The 16,887-nt window shown below is 45.5% G+C and overlaps 1 protein-coding gene, 1 non-coding gene and 3 pseudogenes across 3 annotated transcripts; 1 reads left to right on the top strand and 4 right to left on the bottom strand.

Annotated features, from left to right (window-relative positions):
• Positions 1-357: 357 nt before the first annotated feature.
• Positions 358-1,475, bottom strand: LOC120653565 (annotated as a pseudogene).
• A 432-nt stretch (positions 1,476-1,907) lies between these two features.
• On the bottom strand, positions 1,908-3,128 carry LOC120653566 (annotated as a pseudogene).
• A 3,002-nt stretch (positions 3,129-6,130) lies between these two features.
• Positions 6,131-11,749, bottom strand: LOC120656033 (protein PRRC2C-like). Its single transcript, XM_039934017.1, has 6 exons — positions 11,569-11,749; positions 11,233-11,428; positions 10,939-11,025; positions 8,771-9,139; positions 8,220-8,385; positions 6,131-8,076 (listed from the first exon to the last, which is right to left on the bottom strand). Exons 1-6 carry the CDS (start codon positions 11,658-11,660, stop codon positions 6,422-6,424), a joined length of 2,565 nt encoding a protein of 854 aa, XP_039789951.1. The 5' UTR covers positions 11,661-11,749; the 3' UTR covers positions 6,131-6,421.
• Positions 11,750-12,009: 260 nt separating this feature from the next.
• Positions 12,010-12,081, top strand: TRNAQ-UUG. Its single transcript has one exon. It is a non-coding gene; the product is annotated as a tRNA-Gln (tRNA).
• Positions 12,082-13,711: 1,630 nt separating this feature from the next.
• Positions 13,712-16,410, bottom strand: LOC120656034 (annotated as a pseudogene). The gene is made up of 5 exons (XR_005667802.1): positions 16,089-16,410; positions 15,486-15,589; positions 15,034-15,410; positions 14,523-14,827; positions 13,712-14,279 (listed from the first exon to the last, which is right to left on the bottom strand). The product of XR_005667802.1 is annotated as a protein disulfide isomerase-like 5-3 (transcript).
• Positions 16,411-16,887: the final 477 nt, after the last annotated feature.

The following is a 16,887-nucleotide window of genomic DNA, read 5'->3' on the forward strand; positions in this document are numbered from 1 at the left end:
CAGCAAACTCATAGATGAACTACTCATCTCTAAGAACTACAAGTAGCAGCTATGACACTACCATCTAATCAATCACTAACTATATGGTATAGTTAGTAAAGAGAGAAGGTTAGCTGCACAAAAAAGTGCAGGATCAGATCAACTGCACAAGTGAAGGCAGGAGGAGATATGCACAGAACCAGCCACCATGAGTGCATCATCCTCTATGCTCAAGTTTAGCCACCACCAGAGCTCAAGGCTCACTGCACAAAAGAAGGCACTTGCAAATCAGCAGGCTAACTGCACAAAAGAAGCCACCATCTGATCAGCAGGCTCACTGCACAAAAGATGGATCAACCAGATGTAGAGGACCACCCTCTACATGTAGTAGTGCTTGGCCAAGTAGCTCCTGAGCCACATAACACGGTGAGAGTCATTCATCTTGACAAATGCAGAAACATGAGCCTTGTTGTCAAGCAGATGGCTGTAGGCAACCAGCAGTGCTTCATTAGTGAAGCCAGGCATAAACATGACAGCATAATACAAAGCAGGGTGAGAATCCTCAACCTTGGTCTCACGAATAGCAGAGGCAACATTGTTCACTGCATATGTCATGCCAGTTAGGACAACAATATCCCCCTCACTAAGCATGCACCTCTTTCTCTTGTTGTTTGCATCAGATTGGGTCCCACAACCACCACCACCAACAGCACCAGTCATACCAGTAGCAGCCTGTTGTGTCTTGGTTTGCTCAGCACTCCCACCAGCAGCCATACCAACATCAGCATCCACATAATTAAGGTTGCTGTCAGCAAAGTCAGATGGGGATCCCAAAGGCTCACTAGACACCATGGCAAACTTGCCAGTTGCCTGCCCATTGGCAAAAATGATCTGCATCTGGTGGTAGTTGTCTATGGGTTTGTTAAGTAAGTCAGCATTCTTAGGGTGTGCCTAAAATGTATTTTGGACAAGTCAGTTTATGAAAAAAATCTTGAATGCAGCAAATAACTTCTAAAATCTTGAATGCAGCAAATAACTTCTATAAGTTTAACTGGTCAACACACCTTGACATGGCCCTTGTAGTGCTCATCCTCCAAAGTGATTGCACAGGTGTCCTCATTCCACAAAGCACCACTAAGTTCTCTAAGTTTAACAACCCTTACCCACCTCTGCCTCCACTTCCTCAGGTGGTTGTACACCTGAGTGCCAGTGATCTCATTGCCTGAATACTCTTGCATAGCCTTAGCAACTTGATTCAGGTGTACTTCCTTGAACCCTTTGTCAGTTCTCACCCCACTTGAGATCAACTAGCACATGCGGTGAAGCATGAAGCTAGACATGGCATTGGTCCACCTCAATGCATTCCTAGCAGCACCAGCAGTCTGGGCACTAGCAGCACCAGCAGGCTGGGCACCAGCACCAACAGCAGCCTAGGCAGCAGCTTCAGCAGCCTCAAGCTCCTCCACCAAATCAAACTGAGGAAACTCTCGAGCCATCTCTGGTACAACCCAACTAACAGACTATTCAATCAAAGAGTAGTTTGAAAACAAGATTGAATAGTGATAAACATCATTGCATCATGCCCATTGCCTCAGGTTATAAAATAAAAATATCATCATTGCATAATACCCATTGCCTTAGGTTATAAAATAAAAATATCATCATTGCATAATACCCATTGCCTCAGGTTATAAAACATGATGGATCATCATTTCATGTTGCCCAATGCCTCAGATATACAAGGAAGCTAGTATATAAAGTAGTTAATCAACACAACAACTTGTCCAATGCCTCAGGTAAAAAAGAATTAGAAGGGGTACATGAATTACTTAATCAACATAGCAACTTGTCCATGATTCAAACAACATAAAAGCAAACCACAAAGGGCATTGTTCAGAAAACAAATGAAAACAACCTAGTATAGAAATCTAAGTGCGTGAGTGACCCCTATTAGCCCACATGCTATTAGCCCATTCATCCCTCTTCTGGGCCCAAGCTGCATTGTCATCCATAGGAACACCATGCCCATGATCATAAAGTCTGTTGGGCTCCCAAGTAGACTCAACAGGTATAACCTCATCTCCCCCAAAACCAAGTATCCAGTTGTGTATAATGCAGCATGCAAGCACCAATTTGACTTGTGTCTTGAATGGGTGAAAGGGTTTGTTGTCAATAATACGGAATCGATTTTTCAAAGCCCCAAATGCCCTCTCAACAGTTACACGCAAACTTGAATGCCTCAAATTAAATAACTCTCTTGCATTGGTTGGATAGTGTCGACCACTATACTCATTAAGATGGTATCTAGTGCCCCTGTAAGGAGAAAGAAATCCAGGGCGACATGCATATCTAGCATCTACTAGATAGAAATTACCTAGAACAAGTATATATAAACATGCATTAGTCTTATTGTTATGCATATTCTGATTCAAGTAAGATAGCCAATTTAGTTATTTACCTTCTGCAACCCTTAACCCATCATCCCTCTCTAGTGCATCAGCAAGAATTGTAGCATCATGTGCAGATCCCTCCCAACCAGCCAGCACATATGTGAATTTCAAATCAAAGTCAACTGCAGCTAGCACATTCTGTGTGGGGTAGTTCTTCCTACCCTAAAGGATGCTTGCATCTTGGCTGGCACTCTAGCATGTATATGAGTTCCATCTATTGCCCCAACACAATCCTACATGGCACCCAATAATTTTTGTTACATGCTATGCACCAAATTATGCAAGATTTATTATTAATTCTACTAATTGTTCATTACCTTAAAATATGGATACCATCTGTGGCTGTTCCTGACCTTAAGTGGTGTCTCATTAGATGGAGGTTTAATCAGGTCATGCCTAAGTTCCCCTATAGCATAGAGCACCTCCTTAAAATATCTATGCACTGTCTCAACAGACCTCCTCCAATTTTGGTGTATCACTCTAAAACGTTGGTTGTGGCCGACAACATGCAAAAACATTGCAACTTGCTCTTCTACACTGCTATGTATGCTGTCTCTAAGCAGATTTTTTTCCCCTAAGCAAATTGCAAAGCTGAAAGAAAGGAGCTCTTCTCATGCGAAGCATGTTTACACACTCTACATCATTGCAGTTATAGATTTTGTCCAGGTTCTTTTGCCGTTCCTCATCCATAACACTCATTGGGGCATAAGTAATACTAGGTTGAGACAATTGACCCATTCTAATCCTACCGATGAAAAATGCATACATAGCAGTGACTAGAGCAGCTGCATGAACAATAAGCATTTTGTCTCTGGTCTTTCAGGGCCATATAAAAAATTAGAATAAGGAGCTTAAGTGTTTGCACAAAATATGAAGTCAAGTCTGCTCATATTACAACAGAGAGGCAACATTGGCATGGACAAGTGTACTCAGATTTGCAAAGAATGGATCATTAACATGGACAAGTTTACTCAGAATAATAAAAATGCATCATTGGCATGGACAAGTTTGCTCAGATAAACAAAACAAGCATTATTGGCATGGACAAATTTGCTCAGATTAACACAGTCTACATCATTGGCATTGACAAGTTTGCTCAGATTAACAAAACAAGCATCATTGGCATGGACAAGTTTGCTCAGATTAACACAGTCTACATCATTGACATGGACAACAATGCTCATATTCACAACATAAAGCACCACTAACATGATCAAATGCTCAGTTTCTTCGCACAAAAATTGCATCCATGGCACAGCAAAGCACAAAAGAAATTAGGAGGAGGGGTTTGTGCTTTCGTTATCACAACAGGAGTAGCAGCAAGCCAATCGACAACCAGATCAGAGGGAAGGAGAAGAAGGACCAGCAGATCTGAAGTCCTACACAAAAAGAAACTCGATTTCACCATGCAGCATACCAATCTTTATTGGAACATAACCAAAATCGAAATAAATGCAAGAAAGATAGATCTTTACTTCTACACAAGCAAAGAACTTAGATCTAGTGAGAGGCTGCACCTTTGAGATCACAATTTGGAGAATCTAGGGTTAGGAAAATCCAAGAAATCGGCACCAACCAGAAAAGAAATGGGCTAGGGTTTCGAAATCACTTGCCTCGCAGTTCGGATTCCTCACTAATCTCACCTACAAATCGAAGCACAGAGAAGAGAGGAGGGATTAGATCTGCTTGTGCAAGAGCAAGAGGGGAGCGGGAACAAATCTCAGAGGGCGGGGGGAGACGATGAACCTGCTGGACGGCGGTGAGGACCAGAGAAGCGAGTGGGAGGTAGGAGGATGAGCGGTGAAGAATGGCGCGAAATCGCGGCAGTAACCCTAGTCCTTCCCGCCTGCACGCGCACAGCCATTTTCGTCGCCCGCGCGCTCGCCCGTGCGCTCGCCGCCGCACCGAGCGAGCCTGGCTCCGGGGAAACGAGGGTTTCGGCCGTTTCCCGCGAGCCAGGCCCGGAGGCCCCTTTTGCATCTGCCGGCCTGGCCCAAGACCTAATGCAGGTAACCAAACAACCCAAGGTTGCACCCCGCGGGCCTGGATGAGGGGTCATGCGACCAACCAATCACGCCCTTAGGGGATTTTCTTTGTAGCAACATGAGTACTGACAGCAACATGAGTACTGGACATATCGTATGTGGAACTGTGGAAAGATGTAGACTTTTTCCAGGGGACAGTATCCATTGTACCTAAGTTTTTGAGATATTATGTTCCCTACAAGACAGGGGAAATTATCCAATGATAAAATAGCATCTCAGCTTGCAATAGGGCAAAAACTTAGCAGCTTCACTTCGCAATGTTTTATCTTCGCTGCGCCCAGATGGTGGAATGGAATGCACACCACCATCGACGACCGACGAGCAGCGGGCCTCAGCGGCGGAGCCCGCCGGAGGAGGGCTGGGAGTCCAATTCCAGTGAAGAACGAGGGGCCGTTCCGCAAGACGGGAGAGCGCGGGGTCACGTGGCCGTGGGGTGGGGGAGGACGGAGGAGCGCGTCGCGAGGGAGAGCGGCGTACGTACGATGTTTGCGTTGCTTGCACCCGCTGCCCGGCAATCGGCAGCTCTGACTTTTCCAGGCCGGGCTGACGGCGACGGCTGCTCGCCGGCCACTCTGATCTTGCATCTTCTTCTGTTCATTCCTCTTTTTTTTTGCTGTTTTTCTTCCTTGCGAGAATCCCATCTTCTTTGACGCATTTAATTTAGCTTGCGTACATAGCGAAGATGAAGTTTCAGGGAGGCAATTCGTTTCTTTTTGGGAGCCATGGAAAGAGGCAGTTCGTTTCTTTTTTTGTGACCGCATCTGTTTCGGTATTTGAAAACACTTGCTGATCAATTTTCATGATAGTGATTTAGTGAAACTTGGAAAGAGTACTGCTACCGCAGCGACAAGATATTTGTGCTCTGTCCTGTTCCCGTCGGGTGGAGAATACGCTCATCCGGTCAAAGAAAGTGCAGATTTGGTCATCAATTTCTACTTATTTGCTTTTCCTCACTACGAACCATGTGTTCATATCCAAATTCCAATCACCCATTCTAAAATCTGTCACCAGCCTATTACCGTGACGGAAAACGAGACTTGTTCTGTTCAGCTGCATCGGGTCAATTCTTATCTTATTCAAATAGAAAAGCCAACATTGGGCAATCAAGGTCGCCCATGTGTCGCCGTGGCAAAACATGAAAGCTGCACAGTTCAATGGTTCATGACCTGACAAAAAGGCAAAAAAAAAAAAAGAGAAAGAGAAAAACGCTCGCTCAACTGTGTCGATTCGCCGGGTGACCGAAACGTCAACTACTCCAATACACGTGGGTACCCGAGGGTCCAGGTTTTACAGGCACCGTATGTGACGGTTGCACCAAACCAAGTCCCATCCATACACTGATTTTCATCTGATTTGATGATTTTATGCGGCCCCCGGTGCTTACCACACCATTCTGATTCTTCTGTCACATGAACACCGCTCGCTCTACCACAGGCTGTCAAATCAGTTCATCGCTGTGTTCGCTTGCTTGTCAGCCAACCAACTAGCAGTACTATTCTCTCATATTAAATCAGCACCAGCCACCAACTAACAACCAGACACTAACTACCAACCAGTATACAGTACTGTTCTCTTATAACAAATCAGCATCAGCCATCAGCCACCATAACCAAACGAACACAGCGTATGTACATGCAGTGTCAGCGAAGAAAAATCTTCAGAACAAACGACTCACGGACTCAGCTTTCAGTGCCATCCATCCATCACGCTGATGGAACGGCGTGATGGTGCCGCGCCATCGTCACCATATATCAACAGACCCTCGAGGTCCAACAGCACAACAAAAAAAGAAAAAACACTCCAATCTAGTGGTCTCTACAACTGCAAATGAAAGGTGAAAAGAATTACATGGTATCTGTCTATAATGCCCTATTCACATTTCTGGGTACAATCGACGCGCAAAAGTCCTACGAGGATTATTACAACATTTACTATGTTAGAGCATAACTATTGCTTGGGTGCAGCTGGTGGATTCGCCTTGTTCGCAGCACCACTCAAGGCTGCGCTAGCCTTGCCGCTGGAAGGTGTATTGGCCGCTCTGTTAGCACCATTCACCACCACACTAGCCTGGCCGCTGGATGGTGGATTTGCCTTGCTACCAATATTCACCACTGCGCTAGCCTGGCCACTGGATGGTGGGTTCGCTCTGCTACCAATATTCACCACCGAACTCGCCTGGCCGCTGCTGGATGGCGGATTCACCTTGCTAGCACCATTCACGGCCACGCTAGCCTGGCTGCTGGCCGGTGGTACTCCATTGCCAGTGTTGGGTTGCATCACTTGGGTGCCTTTTCCGTTCGTGGCATGCTTCTTCAGCAGAGGGGCTTGAACACCAGCAGGAACAAGAATAGTTGCCTTCCTTACTAGTGTCTTATTCGGTGCATTCGCATTGACTGTGCCAACAATGCCACGGGGGCTCCCAGCTGGGACTGGGTTCACTAAATGTGGGACAGAAGTTTTGGTTCTCTTCACGGTTGTTGGCACACCAGCTGATACAGGGTTGCCTTTCCCTACGGCGGGCACCAGTTTCGCTTGCTTCTTCTGGCTGCCAACAAGGCCTTGGGGTTGCGAAGAACTTCTGCCAGTCTTGCTTTTATCCAAATGATCTGTGTTTACAGCTCCTTGAGAAGCAACATATTGATCAAACTCAAGCATGTCTTTATCCTTGGGATCTACTATCTCAACCTTGGGATTTAATGTATCTAGCTGCTTGGCCTTGGGATCCGCAGTTTCCAGCTGCTTTGCCTTGGGATCTGCAGTTTCTGGCTGCTTTGCCTTGGGATCTGCAGCTTCTGGCTGCTTTGCCTTGGGATCCACAGGATCCACAGTTTCCGGCTGCTTTGCCTCCTGATGGGCAATTTCTGGCTTTGCCTCGAGATCCACTGTTTCTAGCTGCATTGCATCTTCAGGGAACAAGTCATCTATAGTAATAACACAAAATGTGGAGTCGCCCTCCTTTTCCTCGCTGTCACATGAGACAGGCACTGGTGTGGTACTCAATGCTTTATTAGTTTCCAACGGATGTGCCACGGCAGATGGCCCTGCAGGATTAACGACGGCAACCTCTGAAGCACCATGAACTTGCTCAGTTGCATGTGTGGTCAAAACTGAAGGACCAGACTTAGGGGCACTAGTGTTAAGAGGTTCTAGATGCAGAGTGCTGCCCGTTTCTGTACCAGGTTCAACAACCACACTCGGTGCTTTAGTGCTTGCACAAGGTTTTGAAGACGCTGTTACTTGAGATCTTATGTGCACAGACTGTGCGACTTTTAAGAAGTTTGCGGCCGCTAAGGCTGGGGCGATTCGTCCACCAGCAGCAATAGCTGCTGCTTGTATTGAGGAAGGACCAATGATCGGACTTGGTTGGGGAGATTGCTTCTTACGAGTCTTATTTGAAGCATTTGCCGATTTTGGAGGTGCACGTTGCACAGGTGCTTGTTGCTCCTGAGGAAGTGGCGACTTGACTGGTACTTTCACAGGCATGGGAACTGGCACTGGGACCGGCAGTGCCAGTGCTGGTGAAGGGGCTGCTGCGGATCTTACTTTAGGTATCTTAGGAGCAAACACTGCAGACTTATGCTGAATGCCTAGTTGCTGAGCTCCTGCATGTACAGTTTGAGTAAGAACCACAAGGCCAGGACTCTAAAGAAAGGTTCAGAACAATGCTTGAGTTTGATAGTAAAGCATTGAAACATTATTATAAAAGACCAGCTTTCTTGGCAAAGCATTAAAATTCTGTAAATACCTGGTCTTAGCATAGATGATCTACGCATAGGACCAACAGCAATTGAAAGTGCCTTAAGAGCATCCTGTCTAGCAATTGAAAGTGCCTCTGAGCTAGCGATAGTGGCATGTTTAGTGCTAGCAGGCTTGGTTGATCCTCCTGGACGCTTGCAAATTAGTGCCCATCTCTGAAAAGAACAGTATATATTTTAAAACATAATATAACGGCGCATAGGAATTCTCAGGGCGTCACCCTTATAAAATTGAAACTCAAAGATGCATCAAAGAAGCAAACCAATTGGACCCATTAAGGATGGCAATAAACTCTTGGATATAAAAGGCAGAGAAAGTTTTAATGGTGGGTCTGTGATTGGAACCCTGGTGTAAAAGATTCTCCGACAAAACACCAGATGCATGCATACCTGCCTTCTAACATCTAAGCATATTCAGTAAGTATGTACCCATAAGTTAAGATGCCTTCATGAATATAGTCCCAACACATGTAAACATGGATAAGCTGTGACAGAATAGCGGACAGTTAATCACAACTGACGAGGAGAACATAAATCTTACCTGAGACAACTGATCAGGTGTCCTTGTATTATCAAATTTACATTTATGTAAAATATAATCCCAATTTCCTTCACCATACTTCTGTACACCAGTTGCTAGGTCTGCATCCTCCTCTTTAGACCATGCTTTAGGCTTCTTTTTCTTTTTCGAAGGTCCATTTGGATCCAAAGAACCAGGAGAGGGCCCTAAATGGGATGCCTGTTTTGAGTTGGAAACAGGACCAGTAACGTTTGTTATACGATGATTCTGAGCAAGCTGTTTCTCAGATGGAATCCGCACTGTCTTTTCATTTGGGGCGTTCAGCACAGGAGCATCCAAATTAACACGTTGACCAGAGGCTTGCTCACGTGAAGATCCGGATATTAGTGCCTGCAATATGTATTACATGATCAAGTGCCATTGTATGTATCTAATGTAACAAGAAATTAAGAGTACAGATAACAGAACAAAGCATGATTGCACAATACTTAACAAGTTAACATTGCAAAATGACATAAAATACTAATGAATCTTGAGGTTATGTGATCCTGTCGAGCACCACCCGTCATTGTTTTAAAGGCGACAAGGTGACCCAAGGCGAGCTGGGTACATCTGGACGCCTAGGCGACACCTTTAAAACACTGCCACCCATACAAGGAAACCAATTTTTTTTCCAATAAACCAAACACAATAGTCATTTCATGTTATCCATGTTTACAGACTTCTGGTTACAGTCCGTGCTGGCCTCCCCATCTCTCAACTGGTGTGCTGCTGGATGGATCACAGACTCGGATGAGGTGTAGGCATGTGATTTCCAACCGTGCGCATCCTGGCATGCTTTTTTCCTGTGCGCGCAATAGCCTTTTTCGCTATTGCAGCTTCCGTTCGACGCCTAGGCGACACCTTAAAAAGCTTGGTTAAATATATTTGTTAGTTTGTTATAAAAAGCAATTTGCATTTTTTTGTGAATAAAAAATGAGTTCTTGTGGTAGCTCTGTGAGCTTTGCTTCTCCTTTTCGTTATGTATGGACTTCCATTTTATTTACAGAATGGTTCTCATATAATGCCTCAGCAATTTCACTCGGTTTAAGTTCCATTAACTTGAAAGTGTTTACTGATTGACTGAGTGCTTGCGTATGTCTTCGATGCTGAGCAGGGAAAAAGACGGGAGCTGCCCGTGTGGGAAATCGTGTGCCTACACCTCCTGCAAGATCATGACCTGTTTGTGCAGTGCGCCAATCAAGAGAGAGGGAGGGAAAGAGACGAGAGAGAGGAAAGAAGAGGTCGGCAGGGCAGCAGGACCTGGAATCCTTGCCGGTGGCATGCTGCCTTACTGCTTCTGGTTAGTTTATTTATCTGTGCTTGCATTAAGGATTGTGATTTCTGCACATGTTTTCCGCTGTTCCATCATAAGTTAAGATCCAGGCCAAGTGCTAGAGGGGCTGAAGCATCAGACGACCATTTGGTCTTTAGTAAGTATATGTAACAGCATCCCACCTCCGACCTTGCTCCTTTCAGAGGCTCACATCCCATGCCAACAAAAACCAGGAACCCACATGTGTTGCAAGCAGCACCATGTCCTGCCTGCGCCTCACCGTAATCCCCTAACATGGCATGCTACCTGCAAACCAACCTCTTGCCGCCACTGTCGAGCAGCCGCTCCCACACTGATTGTCTAGCCTGTGTCTGCTTACCTGAGTATGATGTGTGCCCACTCGTGACTGCCTCTCATGGGATGCAATCCTGCTATATACCATGCTGCCAACTACTGGGTGTAACTGACCAGTGCATTCCACTCCACTCAATATATTCCAATCCAATTAACTACCACAAATACGCCTCTAGACTTCAGATTTGTTCTTGATATATGAATTTCAAAATTTGCATTTAATTTGATAGCAATAAAGTCGGGCTTCTAGATAGAGATTGTAGTAAAATATATGTTTGAGCAAGCTAATCGCTATAGCACAAACACTTTATGAATTGGATAGTTGATCACGGAAAAGTAAAGCATAGACAAATGCCAATCCAAATGTAACAAACAGGCACCTCACCCTCATCCTGGACATTTTGTAGCAATGAATTCAAATGAAAAAAATGTAGAGCAAAAATACAAAACAATGTTTGACATCTTAGATTCAAAAGGGCCATCCTATTGTATGTTTTTTTTTCAAAAAGAAAAATGATACCTTGGCTAATGCAGAGGCCTCAGATAAAGCTTCCTTGGTCGGGTTAGGAACTGGTTCAAGCTCCAATTCCAGGTCACTGTCATCTCCCTACAATGGTCAAGCAGGTGAACATAAGAACCATAGTAGCACTAGGAAAGGAGTACAACCAACACTAGTACAGACTGAATTCCTGGGCATGCTACCTTAAAATCCCAACAGTCGCTACAAGAATCCTAGCTCTATCATGGGCACCTTACAGGCCAATCGAAGGGGGCAGCAGAATTTAGTCTTGGAGGAGCGGGTACGATTACGAACCAGAGGCTGGTCGCCGGCGCCGACGGTCTCGTCGAGGTCGTGGTTGTAAGCGAAGTGGCGCCAGAGCATCTGGTACTCGCGCGCGGAGGTGATCCCCGTGGCGGACTTCCTCACCACCGCCCTCCAGTCGATGCGCCTGCCCTCCGCGTGCTGCGCCACCTCCTGCAGCGCCGTCAGGATCGTCCCGGGCGCGTACCTGCGGGGCGAAGAAGGATTGCGTGCGGCGCTGTGAAATAAAACCCTAGCCCGGAGCGAGCCGCCCGGCGGGGGGAGCGGGGGGACGGGCCGAGGAGGGGGAGGAGGAGGAGGAGGCCGAGGGAGGGAGGGAGGACGGACCTGTGGAGGAGGAGGTAGACGTCGTCCTCGGAGAGAGCGCGCTTCCGCTTCCCCTTCCCCGTCCCCGCCGCCGGCGCCGCCGCAGCCGCCATCCCCGACAGGTCGGCGCTTGGTGGGGTCTGCTGCTGTTCTCTTCCTTTTCTCCTCACTTCCCGTTTTAATCTGTTTTGGGATTAGTTGAGATTCAAGGGGGGGGGGGGGGGGGGGGGGGGGGGGGGGGGGGGGGGGGGGGGGGGGGGGGGGGGGGGGGGGGGGGGGGGGGGGGGCGCTCGTTACGTTAGCGAGGAAAGAGATTCACGACCATTTTAATTTAACACAAAAAGAAAAAGGGAAAATATTCATGGGCTCCGGTAGTCCGAGGCGTATTAAGCCCAGACCGGCCCATACGACCCCAAAATAAATTGAAATAAATAATACTTCAGGAGGATCCAATCATCCATTGGTTCCGTAGTGTAGTGGTTAGCACTCCAGACTTTGAATCTGGCGACCTGGGTTCGAATCCCGGCGGGACCTCTTTTTTGTAATTTGCTTTTTAGTACTAGTTTTAACTCTTTGACAGTTCAGACTTACCCAGCTCGTTTTTCTCGAATACAATGCCGCTTTATCCCTCTTTTGTAATTTGTTTTTTAGTACTAGTTTTAACTCTTTGACAGTTCAGACTTACCCAGCTCGTTTTTCTCGAATACAATGCCGCTTTATCGATTTTGTTACTTCCGATTCACAAGATATAGGCTACACGTAACACCGATAAGTCAAAGATATATACTATGCTACAGTCCATTGAAACAACTTTATACATACAACAATTACCAGAAATCTATATGAATGGAACTGTCCTGTGAAATACCTAAACCCTCATGGGAAGATGGTTAAAGCACAGAACAGGGCTAAGTCAGGGTGGCCATTTGTCACCCATGCTGTTTATAATCGTAGCCAAGTCGCCGACAAAGCAACCAGGGGCAGGGTTTGCTAACACCGATCTGTAATAGGAGAGCCGACCTGAGCATAAGCATGTTTGCCGATAGGGAATATATCAGGTGCAATACTTCTTAATCCGGTCAAGTAGGGGTTCAGCACTGTCAAAGAGATACTATACTAACCACCATTAGGAAGGCACCTGGCCTCATCACAAACTCTGACAAAAAAAAATAGTGTACTTAATTCGGTGTGAGGGTCTTTCTTTGCAACACAACATGGAATTCTTCGGTGCTCGGCTTAAACCTTCCCGTGCACGTATCTGGGACTGCCTTTGCATACAAGAAAACTAAGAAGAGTTGATATACAGCTCTTGATTGACAAAGTGGAACCAAATTGCCGGCATGGAAGTGGAACCAAATTGCCGATGAATAAAGCCGGTAGACTGCGCCTAATTAACTCAGTCCTTTTATCAATATATCGACTGGATACTTGACCATGCTAAAGTAAAGTATAGACAAATGCCAATCCAAATGTTAAACAAACAGCCACCTTACATTCATCCTGGACATTTTGCAGCAATGGATTCAAGTGTAAATTAGGAGAAAATAAAAATAAAAAAACATTGTTTGACATCTTAGATTCAAAAGGACCATCCTACTGTAACTTCGGTTAGGAACTGGTTCAAGCTCCAATTCCAGGTCACTGTCATTGCTCTACAATGGTCAAGAAGGTGAGCATAAGAACCACAGTAGCAGTAGGAAAGGAACTGCACTTGTCAAATGATCAGGATCGCATCACTTGGCGATGGACTTCAAATGGAGAGTACAGTGCCAATTCGGCTTAGCAGATTCAGCACACGGGATCATCAAGTTGGAAGGCTCATGCAGAGGGCAAGGACAAATTCTTCGCACGGTTACTTGTGCAGTGCAAACTACTTGCGGAAGATAGGTTAAGCACAAGACAATTGCCTTGTAGCCCGGTGTGTGTTCTGTGCAACCAAAGGCAAGAAACAGAATCAAGAGCAAGAGACAGCAACACATCTTGTCCTTCACTGCAGTTTTGGCAAAGAGGTCTGGGAAAGAATTCGAGCACGGCCAGCACAGGACTCATTGAAGTGCCGGACCAGGAACAGAGGGTTATGGAATGGTGGCAGGAGTTGGCAAAACTCCCAAGGAAGACAAGGCACACCAACACGGTTGTTCTGATGTTCAATCCCTGGAAGTCATTTTTTACAGATAAAATATTCAATCTCCAGAAGTTGTTTCTCTTAAGGTCTCAAATATAAAAGATACAAATAATTACAGGAACCGAGCATTCAGCATTGTACATTTGTACTAGGTTGCAACGGATGGTAATTTGACCAAACTGGATTCTCAAGTGCAAGTCAAAAAAACTTCTATGGCACAACAGAAATACAGGGAGCTCACAACTCTACAGCAACATCTAAAACTGATCCTCCTCAATACATGTTAGATGATAATCTGGAAATTTTCCTCAAAATAACCCTGCAGCCGCAGGAACAAAGACCTTTAACATTGCCATGGTGTCCATTGCACTCAGTCTTGATGCGTCCTTCTTGGCTGCTGCTCCTCCTCGCCTTGCCCAGAAAAATACATCAAAGCAACAAGAATGGCGACCAAGAAGATGAGAATGTAGATCGCATTTAGACCGAGCAGTGATGGGGAGCCACGGCCCACATTCTTCTTTATTGTTTTTCCTGACCTATATCCCTCTAGAAAACGACTAACTTGAGATCCATAGTCACCTTCTTCGAGCCTCTCTGAACCCTCAACCTTAAAGAAAAAGCATTTCAATCAATCACATATCACAACTAAACAGACAAGCAAGATTGAGTAGTCAAATTTATCTATGGCTGAACATTTGGGTTGCAAGTTGTAACTTGTGAATGAAAAAAAAACAACATAGCATGTAGACTATGTGCAAGAACAGATAAAATTACCTTTTCTATATGTGGTGAAATAAATTATAATTAAAAATAATCAACAGAAGCAAAAGGAAAACAATAATCTACTTACTACTTCGTACTCGTCTTTTGTGTCCCAGACAATAATCTTTGGCAGCTGAGAGCCCTTCACATCAAAAGTCTCAGTGAATTCCTCCCACTGCTTGACTCCCACAAATCCGAACACTAAATCATGGTTTGCATTGGCTGCAGACCTCAACACTTTTATCAACTGCGGTGCATTTTCATCCAACTCATCCTCCAAAATTGTAAGAACAACTTTCCTCCCATCATCTTTCAATAGCTTCACAGTCTCTCTATTGGTGGGCACGGTTAAAGGCAGTAGGGACTGCCTTATAAAATCTTCCAGAAAGGTTCCTGCAACCAAAATAAACTATTTGTAATGTACCATAAAGCTGGAAAAGTATGCACTACAAACACACAAGTATCTATGTTACCACATCAGTGACCCATTTACATCATTAGAAATCATAGAATATAGAATGAATAGTAGGCAACAAAGGAATTTTCCCTTGAACCACACATATCAAGAAAGTGAATAGAGAGTGTTATCCCAATCATACCTTCAAATGGACCATAGAATACACTCTGCTCATTATATTTTGGGTTAACAGAAACCAATGCCGGAAACTTGTCAAAATCATACAAGACCATCATATCCTCGGAGAAATCCTTTGCTGTAGAAAACCATGCTTTCTTCTTGTATTTTGCTCCATATTCAGCAATCAACGACTCATCCACCCCAAACCCGATAAACAATGGAAAATTGATGCCAGCGGCCTCAACAAAACTTTTGATCGATGAGTCTGACTCGAGAACAGAGACATCAGGCGCCACAAGCTTCTTAAGATTCTCAATGAGCGAATCAGCCTTCCTTGAATCCGTGTACTCAGATGGTAGTGGTACTCCATGGTCAAAGAGCATCAAAGTTGGGAACCCACTGCATCCAGAAAACACAAAATGAACTCTTTGGCTGTCTGGTAATCGAAGTACTCAAGTGAAGCAGGTGGCTTACTCGACTCCATATTTAGACCCGAGCTTCCTGTACTTGTCGGCATTTACTTTCGCAATTATGATGGGCGTGGTCAGTCCAGCCAACACCGGAGCAGCTTCATCCAACTGTAGAAGATAAGCCAAGCGAATGCTCATCAGTTCACTTATATTTCAACCTAAGTGGCCATCACAGCACAGAAAGATAGCATTGACACGCCTCTACGACTGTGTTACATGCAAAGTGCTGTTCCAGTTTGACAATCCAGGGAATGGGATATGGTTGTATGAATGCGCTAGTGCCAGTATGACCCACATCCTCACATGGAGTCCAGCTCCCTAAATCACTTGCTAATTTGAAGGGGAAGTCATCCAGTGATCTGCATTTCCCGGCTCTAATCTGCTCGAATTGTGGACCAAATCCAGTGATCCTTCGTGCAAGCTCCATCCACTTGACTTAAGCCGAGCAGACACACCTCAGGTATGTAATCCTAACAGTTTCTATCAACGCAGAAGATTCAAATGGTACCGAGAGGCGATACCCCTCACTTCCATTCGATTTCCTAGTGAACCACTAAGCAAGCAGCTGATGATTCGACAGCAGACACGCCGGGAGGGGATCGGTTACCTGCGGGGCGAGGCGCTTGCAGTGGCCGCACCAGGGGGCGTAGAAGTCGACGAAGAAGTAGTCCACGGCGCGCACCGCCGTATCGAAGTTGCTCTCGTCCAGCTCCACCACCGTCCCGTCCCGGGGGATCTCGAACTCCGCCGGCTCCCTCCATCACCGCCCGCGCTGGCCACGCGGCTCGGCGGCAGCAGAGCGAAGAGGAGGACGAAGGGAAGCAGCAGCCGACGCAGCGCCATAGTTGCGCTCCGCTCCCGCTCCGGTTGATTCGATCTCGCCGCCCCTGCCTGGAGCGGAGGCGCACGTGGATGGAGTCCCTTTTGAACCGAGCTGCGCCCTCGAAGGCTAGACCACACAGTTGACTGTGCCACGCAGCAGGCGCCTCCAGATGGAGAAGGCGTAACATTGTGGTCGCTGAAAAGCACAAACGCGAAGCGAAGACGGGAACTCATGAGCATGATGCTGCACTAGATTAAGAGTTGTTACAGAATGCTACTCCCTCCGTTCCAAATTATAAATCATTCCAAAAATCTTGGAGGGTCAAACCATCTCAAAATTTAACCAAAATTATAGAGAGAAACACAAAAATTTATGACATCAAATAGATATACTATGAAAATATAGCTAACAAAGAATCTAATGATACTTAATTAGTATCATAAATATTATTATCTTATTATATAAATTTGATCAAACTTGAAAAATTTTGACTCTCCAAAATTCTTGGAATGACTTATAATTTGGAACAGAGGGAGTAATTGCTAACCCAAGACCACCACCAAAAGTGTTGCGAATACAATAG

This window comes from Panicum virgatum, chromosome 1N, assembly GCF_016808335.1.
Source record: "Panicum virgatum strain AP13 chromosome 1N, P.virgatum_v5, whole genome shotgun sequence".
In the NCBI taxonomy this organism is placed as follows: domain Eukaryota; kingdom Viridiplantae; phylum Streptophyta; class Magnoliopsida; order Poales; family Poaceae; genus Panicum; species Panicum virgatum.